The sequence below is a fragment of the Etheostoma spectabile genome, chromosome 1, assembly GCF_008692095.1.
Source record: "Etheostoma spectabile isolate EspeVRDwgs_2016 chromosome 1, UIUC_Espe_1.0, whole genome shotgun sequence".
NCBI classification, from domain to species: Eukaryota; Metazoa; Chordata; class Actinopteri; order Perciformes; family Percidae; genus Etheostoma; species Etheostoma spectabile.
The window spans coordinates 25,289,350-25,300,034 of record NC_045733.1 but is presented as its reverse complement, the minus strand read 5'-3'; the positions used below and the strand labels follow the sequence as shown (position 1 = coordinate 25,300,034).

General features: G+C 39.6%; 1 protein-coding gene across 7 annotated transcripts in view; it reads right to left on the bottom strand.

The window, feature by feature from the left end:
- LOC116674202 (protein mono-ADP-ribosyltransferase PARP6) overlaps positions 1–9,877 on the bottom strand; it is a 21,110-nt gene extending 11,233 nt beyond the window's left edge. The window contains exons 1-11 of one of the 7 annotated variants that reach the window (XM_032515802.1): positions 9,590–9,877; positions 8,051–8,208; positions 7,443–7,520; positions 4,648–4,742; positions 4,338–4,398; positions 4,044–4,134; positions 3,805–3,871; positions 3,411–3,560; positions 1,214–1,364; positions 618–749; positions 303–398 (exon numbers count right to left, since the gene is read on the bottom strand). In XM_032515802.1, coding sequence (XP_032371693.1) covers positions 303–398; positions 618–749; positions 1,214–1,364; positions 3,411–3,560; positions 3,805–3,871; positions 4,044–4,134; positions 4,338–4,398; positions 4,648–4,742; positions 7,443–7,520; positions 8,051–8,053 — 924 coding nt within the window. In that variant the 5' untranslated portion in view covers positions 8,054–8,208; positions 9,590–9,877. Of the gene's footprint in view, positions 1–302; positions 399–617; positions 750–1,213; positions 1,365–3,410; positions 3,561–3,804; positions 3,872–4,043; positions 4,135–4,337; positions 4,399–4,647; positions 4,743–7,442; positions 7,551–8,050; positions 8,209–8,334; positions 8,594–9,589 lie in introns of those variants that run through there. The other 6 variants (XM_032514986.1, XM_032513497.1, XM_032514277.1 and 3 more) reach the window with 6 other exon arrangements.
- Between the last annotated feature and the right edge of the window lie 808 nt (positions 9,878–10,685).

Below are 10,685 nucleotides of genomic sequence, written 5' to 3'. Positions count from 1 at the left end.
CACACACACACACACACACACACACAGACAAAAGAGGTATACAAATAAAGTCATTTCAACATGTACTACATATCTACACAAAAACATTCATGCACACACTTACTGACTCTCTTTCTCACTCTTTATCTCGCTCCCTCAAAACTAAGATTGCAGAAAATGCACTATGATCAGTGGATTTTCCACTAACAGGGTTAATAGAGAGATAAAACAACACAAACATGCTTTTCACAATTAGATTTTTAAACCAATATGAAATGGTTTCTCAATCTATACAGAATGTTTCTCTTTCTCATCTCTGATACCTTCAGCATGGATCCGTTCTGAAAGACATGCTGTTCGTCACACACCACACAGTACTCGTTGAGTGTGGGGATCCTCTGCTCCGAGTACTTCATAATCTGTTTGGAGAAAAGCGGTGTTCCCAGTTATCACTCCCACCTGAAGAACTGCCTTATTAAGGAATGAAGACTAGTTTGGCAGCAGAATTGTCAAAAAAGTACAATTTTGTACAGCAGTTACGATTGGCTAATCCTGTCCTAGCACAACAATGCACTGTGGGCCCCACCCCTTGTCACTGCCAGCTACCAGCAGATACTCATATCTCCTTGAGGTCTAACCTGCACTAAGAAGCCATACTCCAAGGTAGGGATGTTCTTGCAGTGGCCGCCCGCCTGGGATGAGAAAAACAATTCAATCAGCTGCCTCGTGGTAATCTGCGCAGGGGCCCTGGCCGCCGGGACAGCCACAGTCTGATGAGTCAAGTGAAGACAAAGCATTATGGGAAACGGAGCACAAGCCATGTTATGGTAGGGGTAAGGAAAGACTCAGGTGGGAACAGTGCAGGTGGCGGGTGACTGAGAAAAGGGTCAGAGTGGATCACAGAGCAGAAAAGAACAACATACAGTGCCTTAAAACCGCATTCGTCATCAACATTTTGTAGAAGTGTGGATTATTTTGAACTCCTTATCATAGTGTCATGAGTTTCTACATCAGCAGTGTAACGAATGTAGGGAGTGCAAAGTTTGAAGCCTCAGAGTTGTGACAAAAACACTATGACCACAACTTGACATGTGTAAGTGAGACATGTTAAAGACAAATAGGTGGGAGGACAGTGGAACATTGTTAATGGAGCAAATTCAAATTTAAACTGAGAGGTATCTGACTCCAAATCTGAGAGATGCAGGTGTGCTGATTTGTCCAGACTGGCACTGACCTGGCTGTTTGGTGGATAGTTGAAGAGCTCCCCTTTGGGGTTCTTCATGGTACATGAGATAGAGCGGTTCATCAGGCGGGTCACTCTCAGCTCAGGGACACTCAGCTTCCCTTTTAAAACTGTGTCTTGGATCAAAGGAAAACTCGGAGACCTAGAAAAAAGCAAAACACAATTCATGCACATCACTTCATCAACCATTTTTCTATGCTGAGAAAATGTTGATGCTGTCCATGCCTTTGTAGAGAGGACATAGTGGAGGGTTTGGCTTTAAAAGGCCACATCAGAAATTTTAGAATGTATAATTATAATGTAGCTTTGAATACAATCTTAATCTTAACACCTCCTCGGCTGTAATCACGCATGGCAAGACTCTGTAATGTGTTAAAGTGGACACATCACAAAAAACTCACATTTTGGGTATGTGGAGTGCCTACCAACCCACAAACCAAGAAATACGATGACCCAGTCAGTTTTTTGTTAGCTGTCTAGATAAGAAAACATGGAAGTCAACAAGCCATTCAGATTTGTCTTCCCTATGTCACATGCAGGTTCAAGTACCAATACGAACCCAAGTATGGTGGTGGACTGGTAGCTGGAGAGGTGGCAGTTCACCTCCAGGGAACTGCCAAGGTGCCCTTGAGCAAGGCACCGAACCCCCCAACTACTAGGGGCGCCTTTCCATCAACAGGTGCAGCCCTTGCACTCTGACATCTCTCCATTAATGCATGTATAGGTACTGTGCATGTGTATGTATTTCAGGCCTGTTTGTAATGTGTATTCTAACAACATGTGAAAACGTTGTAACTTCCCCTGCGGAATTAACACAAGTATAAATCATTATTATTAGAATACACCGCCCCCCATCTGAGTATGTCCACCCACAGCTTGAGAACTACCTTTGCAAAGGTGGGCCATTTTTTTCTCTCAAGCCAATCACAGCAGACTGGGCCTTTTGGAAGAAGTATTATACTATCTCTGACAACTGAAATCTGTTTGGGCAGTACCTCAAGTCACTAACTGTTAATATACAAAAAGTGTTCACTTCCACTATCACTCTTAGTACAACATCCATGTACAGTCTTGACATGAGACTCCTGTCAAATTGTGAGGATGTCGAGACAGCCTAGTAGTTAGTGAGGATGACCTCCATCGAGTGGGCCGAGATATAATCCCTGTGCACCCATAACTGTCAAAGCATCCCAAAGTAAGACAGAGGCCGAGAAGAGTACTTTCTTCCTTGGGGAATTGGTTGACTGTGTCAAATATTGAATTTAAGTCAATCTGCAACATGCAGTGTCAGAGATTCTTTTTCCCTGCTTGTCTTCTTTGCTACAGTTTATCTTTCACAGACAAACCTTCTCAAAGTATTTCCATAAATATCTTCCAACAGAAATCTTGGGAAAATATCTTGCTTCTATGTAATTACGTAAATCTATTCATATAGCACCTCACTAGATTAGACATCACAAAGTGATTCACAAAAGAGTGAAAAAGAAAGACATTAAATAGAAACACAATATGCAAGCAATAAATAAAATAGAAAATACAAAGGAAACACACACTCTATACATCATTCCTTGATATATTTACGGGTAAAGGCGTCTCCAGAATGAGGAGTTAAGAACACAATGAACTGAACTAGGAGGGCACAATATACTCTAATTCTTTAAACAATAACTCCTATAATATAGCAATAATAAGCTTTTTATAAATGATAAATACCACCTATCTGTTATGAATAAACTTTATCTACGGCATTCCTTCCTGAAAACCTTTGTGACAACATAAGAAAGCATACTTTTCTTATAAAAAATCCTTTCACTTGTGTTACAGACACAAGAAGAACTGCAAAAACATACTGCAAATGCCAAAATAACACCACAAATAACACTAATCGTTTTCTGTACTCGAGGTTAATTAATCTTCTCCTTGAGTGATTGCAAACGTTTGGAAACATTGAAAGAGAAATTAAGGACAACAGACATGTTGATTTTGCAATGCAATGAAAACAGTATCTGTAGGCTATTATCAATGGCCAACATTTTTGTTTGTTTCAAATCATGACTTACATCTTACATCCTACCCTGGATTGGGATGTCAATTGCAAGCCTAAGCTGTATGCAGCAAACTGTAATTTAAACATAGGCAAGGTTGTGTAGATGCCTTGAAAGAGATGCACAGTGTAAGAGAGACCTACTTGGGTATGGGGGAGAAGATGCTGAGTCCGGCTCGGAACTTCTTGATGGTTCCTCCGGCTTTGAACCAGCTGTGCCTCTTCTCCTGCTGGGCCTTGAGGAACTCATTACTGAGGTGCTTCCACTGCTGTGAGGTGAACGTGCTCAGGATCCTGCCATGTTACAGATAAGGACAGTTGAGCAGGAAGATGTGTGAGTGAATCTGTCAGGCGGTGAATTGCGCTATTTTGATGTTGGTGTGCATTTTTATTTAGTGGATTAGTCAAACCAAAAATTTGAATGAGTGATTCTTATTTCTGATGCAGCATATTTGGTTGTGCACAATCTGAAGTTAGAATACTGTATGAAATATACTATGCATGATTTAAAAATAAAACATTATAGCTGCTGACTTACTTTTTGAGCTGCAGGCCCAGGCTAAAGCCTTCTTTATTGGAGGGCTGGAACACTTCTACTGACGGTTCTGAGTAAAGATGACTAACATTATCACACAGGGCACAGACAAACACAGACTCGTTCTTTCACTCTCCCTCTTGTATAGCACATATGGTACTCACCTCCTACGCTCAGTGAGTGGCACAAATACCTAAAGTCCCTCCCAGAAAACCAACATCCACACTGACATCTTTACTCACCAGGTCCATCGAGGTACTGAGAAAGAGAAAAGCGCAGTCTCAGAATAATGGGCTCTGTTCTGATAACTTTCCAAGCTGTCGCAACCTCCTCCTGATTCAGACACACACACATATACACATACACACAAATATACAGAGTTAGCATCCTAATTAGGGCCATTTCTCAGTGCATGAATAAATAATGAGCAAACAATGCATTATAAATGATGTGTTACTTTGCAAAATGTCAACGTTGGAATAGTAATGGGGAAAGAAGGAGGAGGTGTGTGCAGACAAAGAGGAATGCTGACTCACATCTAAAAAACCGATGTTAATATGAAGATCGATGTCCACGTCATCGATGGTTCCATACTCCCTGTTCAGAGACAAAACAACAGATACAGTTCATTTATCATAAATAATGGGATTCATTACAATCCAACCCTTTTAAGTGATTATCACTTGAGGGAAAAATATGGGTTGTTTTTTTCCTATTTTGCCACACAGTGCAGAGTTTAAAATTAATACAAAATATCTTTGAATTGTGTGTGTGTGTGTGTGTGTGTGTGTGTGTGTGAGTGTGTGTGTGTGTAGAGGGGGGTGTTTCTGTGTATCTGTGCTGTACCTAACAGAGACAGCACTGTCAGTGTAGATGTCTTTTACTGCCTCAATATCTGCATCTAGTTGAGGGTGGCGGTACAGGTCAGCAGCGCAGCTCCCCTGTAACAAGCAGTATATTAACACTGGTCACAATCACAGCACAGGACATGCTACAGTGGCTTCTAACCTTTTTTCTGAAATACCCCCACAGGCCTCTCAGATGTATTTAAGTACCCTTCAGTGAAACCGCCCGTCATGTTCCAAATGTGTTCATTTATTGACTGATTTATTTTAATTTTTTAGGGACAATACACAATCATCAACATCACTGTAAATGTGCCAAAAGGCATATTTTCTAATTGTTGCCCCTTGGCCAGATGTAAAATTAGCTATTAAAACAACAAAACAACACACAAAGTAAAAGCAAAGCAAAGCAAAATAAAACCAAAGAAAGACAACCTTTACAGCTGGATTTTTAAAAAAAATGCTCGGATGATTAGGTCAAGCATCATGCAAAGAAGGACATGGAAAATGTAGCTAATTGATAAACAGCAAACGTTTAGCAGACAATTAGCACAAACAGTTAAAACATAACATGACAACATAAATCACATTAAAAAAGACATAGGTAAAACAAGAAGGGAAGCAATCTGACAAACACAAACAAAAGGCCAAGCAAGTCAAGCATGCGGTGACTGGGTATATCTGCAGGTCTGGTTGCCTTTTTAGCCAAGTTTTAAGCAAAGCAATATATGCAAAGGATCAGTAAGAGTTGCTATGTTGTATATTTTATAAAAGGATGTTCCAAAACTGTAAAAGCGGTCTGGCCAAAAAATATTTTCCTACTTTGGACAACTAATCTATCCTGAACAAGTTTCTAAGTGAGGAACGTGGTAAAGTGGGGGAGGTGCTAATAATAAATCCATTGAGAATTGGGAAAATAAACGAGCATTGTGAAATGTACTAAGATTTTCCCAGTAGGAGAGGAGACCATATCCAGGCAGTACAGTATATTACAGTGATGGTAACTTTTAGGCTTATTGTCCTGGAGATTCGAGAGCTTGTTCATATACAGATTGTGCAGGCTTTAATATTGTATCAGTGGTAAGAGACCAAGGCGTTATACAGTATGTGTTACATGAGTGAAAATCATAGCATGGAAATAAATCTTAGCATCTTCAACATTTAAATTTAAAGATGATTTCAAACTGGATGTGTGGATTTTGTTACAACAATGTTTATTGAATGTTTGTATAACAACGATTCACTCATTCATTGCTTTGAGTGATATAAATGTATCCATTATAGTTACCAATTTAACTATTTAAAATTTTTTTTAATTATTTTAAGCATTCTAATTCAATCACTCATCCATTGCTTTTAGCTAACAATTTATTCATCCATTGCTTTTAGCTATTCAGACCTCTCTGCTCACTTGCTAACTAGTTTTTTTAACCCACTCTCAATCGCAACACATACTGTCGTGTTCAGGTGTTACAGCTGACTCAATATGTACACGTTATTTTAATCAAATCAATTTCTTTCTTTTATTTTCAAATCAGCTGTGCTACTCAATCTCTCGCCTCTTCCACCACATTCTCGTGGAACATCATGAAATTATTATTAAATGACATCCCTTCCTTAGATCTGATCCAACATCAAGCAAAAATTCTATTTGCAAGAAAATCAGAGTTACATTACGTGACGTTTAATAAAGAGGATGATTTTTGTACATTTCTAAAACTGTAGGCCTACTGTATGTTTTGGGGCATTTTTCTGTGTTGGTTTTACATCCTGTCATTTAATACGTTCTGTAGTTACCTTAGCGCATTTGGTTATCCTCCATAAATAGCAAGTATTAATAATAATAGCTGACCTAAGTTTTTCATGCACAATCCCGGTGTCTAGACTTGAAGTCAGACTCTCATCTCCTCAGCTGAGTGTGTAGGACAGATCCTACACTTTCATCCTTATCTTTACCACGCTGCTTTCATGTTCTCTGACTGCATAGCAATGAGCTTTAAGTCCCAGACTGGATTTACATTTCAATCACAGGACTTTGAAGATAACAGTAAAAAAACAGATTAAGATTTTATATGGAAGTGAAGCATTGAACTTTATGAGATGAGACGATACATAAAATGGCAGCCACGGAAATTAATTTGACAGTGTTGCTTGGGACTGATACTTAAGGTTGCATAGGGTGATGGTACTAAACCTGTGTTGTACTTTAGAGGTAATTTGTCATATTTGATCTTGTCAGTTTACATAAATTCGTATTTGAGACCTTACAAAACTAAAAGACAAATGCTTTACATTGTAAATGAATATACTGCTTCAGATGAATTAAAATGCAGCAGGGATGCATTAAGATGGAAATCCATCTGGTGTGTACTACCAGAGCAAAATATCTATAAAACAACTATTCCCCAAAATAATCATTCCAAATAATTTTGGTGACTTAAAGTCTGGCCCCAACATCAGGTCAAAAATTCCTCTTGACCAACACCTAGGTCTATAACAATATCTTGAAAATGTTAAAAACTGGTTTTCAGTGGCTGGTTTTCTGTGTAGTTGTTATTCATGGTTAAATGGTCCAATTATGATGTGCTTTATTTGCTGCCAACAAGTTACAGAGGTAGAACTTGTAAGTCAGCAAAACACACCCATCAAAGTTGGATATTACTGTATTGTTAAATTAAAAAGATGAAACGGTGCTGTTGAGAAGCATAATTGAAAACAAAATGTCAAAATCCTGACAAACACCAGATTAAACACAGATTTGAAGTAGGAAGGGCAATACAGGAGCCTCTGCTGTACCTGAATGCCATACAGGAACTGTTCGGACTCGTTCTCCCCGTCCGACTCCTCGTCTGTCCAACACTGGCCTTTGATGTCCTGTGGGACCACACATTGTGAAAAGGCCATTATAGTGAAGCGAAAAGAAAATGCAACCTCTTTCTATCATCCTTTCATCTCACATCCTTTCTCACATCTCCCTATTTAGCCTCCCGTTCAGAACACCGGGCTTCAAAACACTGCTTTATTTGGCATCTCAAAGAGAGAGACAAAGAGGCGTTATTCATTTCTAAAAGACAGGATATTCTTGAAATCCAACCTTCAAAAGAATACTCCCCTTACAATCAAAAGGGAGGAGTTAATCAAATAGTGTTGAAAAATAACCACTTCTCTTGTCGTTTCCAGCAAAAACCTAACCCCCCCAGGTCCTGTTGCACAAACCTACAGTATTTCACTTATGTCATATCCTTAGATTAAGCTAATACAATATTCAAACGTATATGGAAAAATAGATAGCCATAGCAATGCCATTTTACTGAATGTAACACTTTCTAAAATAAAAAAAATTAATGGATGACACAGCTTAATCGAATGTAGTGATTACACCAATATAATCCTAGCTGTCTTACCATCGGGTCTGCTGTTCATAGGGCTCACTCAGACAGGTGTGGGCCTTTGAATACTGCCAACCATTGCAGCCTATGTCCAGATGGAAGGAACGAGAACAGAAAACCGGAGAGCTTTGGCTGACCACCGCTCTTTCTTGCACTCCTCAGAACCGCAAATCCTGGGAGAAATTAAAATTAAAATTAAGCTAAGGACAATAGCAGGAAACAAACAGGCCATCTCCACTGATGCCATGCTTTGTAAATGGTGCCCTCCTATTCTTTTCTTTAAATGGTCTGCACTTCACCTTGCCATGTATCCTAGCAACAGCCATCTCTGCCTCCTTTCAGAGTAACATTAATCACTGTGGAGAGAATGTGTGGGAGATGTTTGCTGTACGTTCAGTACACAGGCTGTCTCCATTTCTTTCTTTGTTTTGCTTTTCCAGGAACGTAATATATCAGTACCGAAGCACCAAATGTTGGCACACCTTTATACATGCACAGCGAATGATGTCAGTACATGGTAAGACTGACGTATTTGATTTTACCTGGCAAAAAAATGGAAGAAATCTTTGAAACACCATTTCATTTCCTGCATTTGCATAAATCAAATACATTGTAGGCGCACAGTGTTGAGTAAAATGATTATTATATTTTTCATTTTTCAAGAATTTTACATAATAAAATAATGGTTTGCCTGTAAATTAATAATTACAGTTGTCATGGTTAGGGAATAAGGATCTTGAATTTGATATGGTCAAAATTTGGAGAAAAAATGTGACAAAATCAGAAGAAAAACTGCAAGGGTAAACAACATTGCTGATATAACAGAGGCAGCTACACTGCATTTAATGGCGGACCATCACATTTTGTGTCAGACATGTAAACAATGAGAATGGTGTCCCTTTCAACAAGACTTAAAGATGTGGATGCAGAGTTGCATATTTCACACTGCAGCATCAGAATACTAATTACAATTTACATAATCTAGTGCATGTCAAACCAAAATAATAAAGTTTTTTTTCCCATTTATCAGCATCTTTAGACGTGCAAACAAAGACTGAACGGCAATGTAGCTTTATTCATCCTTACTCTTAAATGGGCCATTATCTACATGCAGTCTACACAAAATTATCATAATACTGTGGGTTTTCTCTTCCTGGTGGTGGACATCTGTCCTTTTTCCGTGTTACGGTTTGGCCCCTTTCTTGTCAAAAACACCCTTCCAGACATCAACTGCATCCTATTAAACAAGGCTCTTCCATCATTATCATCTTCCACTTCAGCTCCTCTCCTTGTCTCTATATGTCTGCTGCCCTGCCATGTCCTCAACCCTGCTAGCATCTACACCCCTCCACCGTCCCCACTCCCCACCATTCCCATATCCTGTTGTATCACATACCAATAGAGTCGCGACAAACTGCCTCCCCCCACACACGCCAACACCACCATCGTCCCCATTCCGCTTTCTGATCATATTTAACACGAACACAGATGCAATCAGGCGGATTTCCCCCTCCCCCCACGCTCTGCACCCCCACCGCATCCATCCACACTTACCTCCACAGAGGATGGAGACTCTGATGCCGTCCTTGCCTCAGCTGCTCCCCCTCTTAAAGGGCACACCTGCCGCTTTCTTTCTCTGTGGCTGTTTTCCACTGAAATGATAGATGACAATAAGCCCATTAAAATAGAAGATTAGAGAAGCTGGAGCCACCGTTCTCTAATTCTACAGCGTCTGTCTCTCTGTAGTTGTGGTGTGTGTCTGCGAGCAATCCAGCTGGTGTGTGTGTGAGACTGTGTTTATCTATTGCAGATCTCTGCTGCTACTGCTGTCTTATATTTTGCCTGACAACACTGAGGGGTCTGAGCATGCTCACTGAGACCAGGCAAGCCAGTCATGTGACCTGCAGCTGACTGCACTGCTGCTGAGAAGCAAGAAGAAAAATGGCTCTGCTCATGTCTATGCGTCTGCCTTTGTGTTTGTGTGATTGCATAAGTCAGTGTCTGTTACTCTGCATTCATGCTTTGGAGGAAGCATCTGGTTGACATATCCTGTAAAGAGTCACATTGTAATAAAAAAGAAAAAAGAAAGAATCCATATATATGCTTAATGCTACATTTGTGCTTTTAACTTAGCTGCACTGATGTTGTACGGATGCAGAAATGCATAGGCTTAATTGATAAAATGTTCAAATTCTATTACAACAACAAGTTATTTCAGTTCTTAAAAAAGGATATAACATTACCTTAAAAAAATCACATCTCCTGAAACTATGATACGCTGTGTCATTGTGTGCATGTGTGAGACAATGGCCATTAGGTATTTAAGATAATCAGTCTTTACCCTCATTATACCAAGGTATCTATTTAAGAACTGACCTAAAGAGTAAACAGGTGTTAGGCCAACTGTCTGATAAGAGTGTGGCTGTAGTCAGGAGAGGAAGGAAGAAAGAAAGATTTCTTCAAACATTTGTTTGGCACACAATCAGTCAAACTAAAGGGAAATGGCCCTGATGGCACAATGTAAATATGGGTAACAAGTCTGACATCATGCCATAAACAGTAGTTGCTTGCGCAACCCTGGTTATTTAGGCTGATACTTCTTGTATATGAATAGGTGTTCCAGGTTCATTAAAAGTTCACTTTAGTAGTA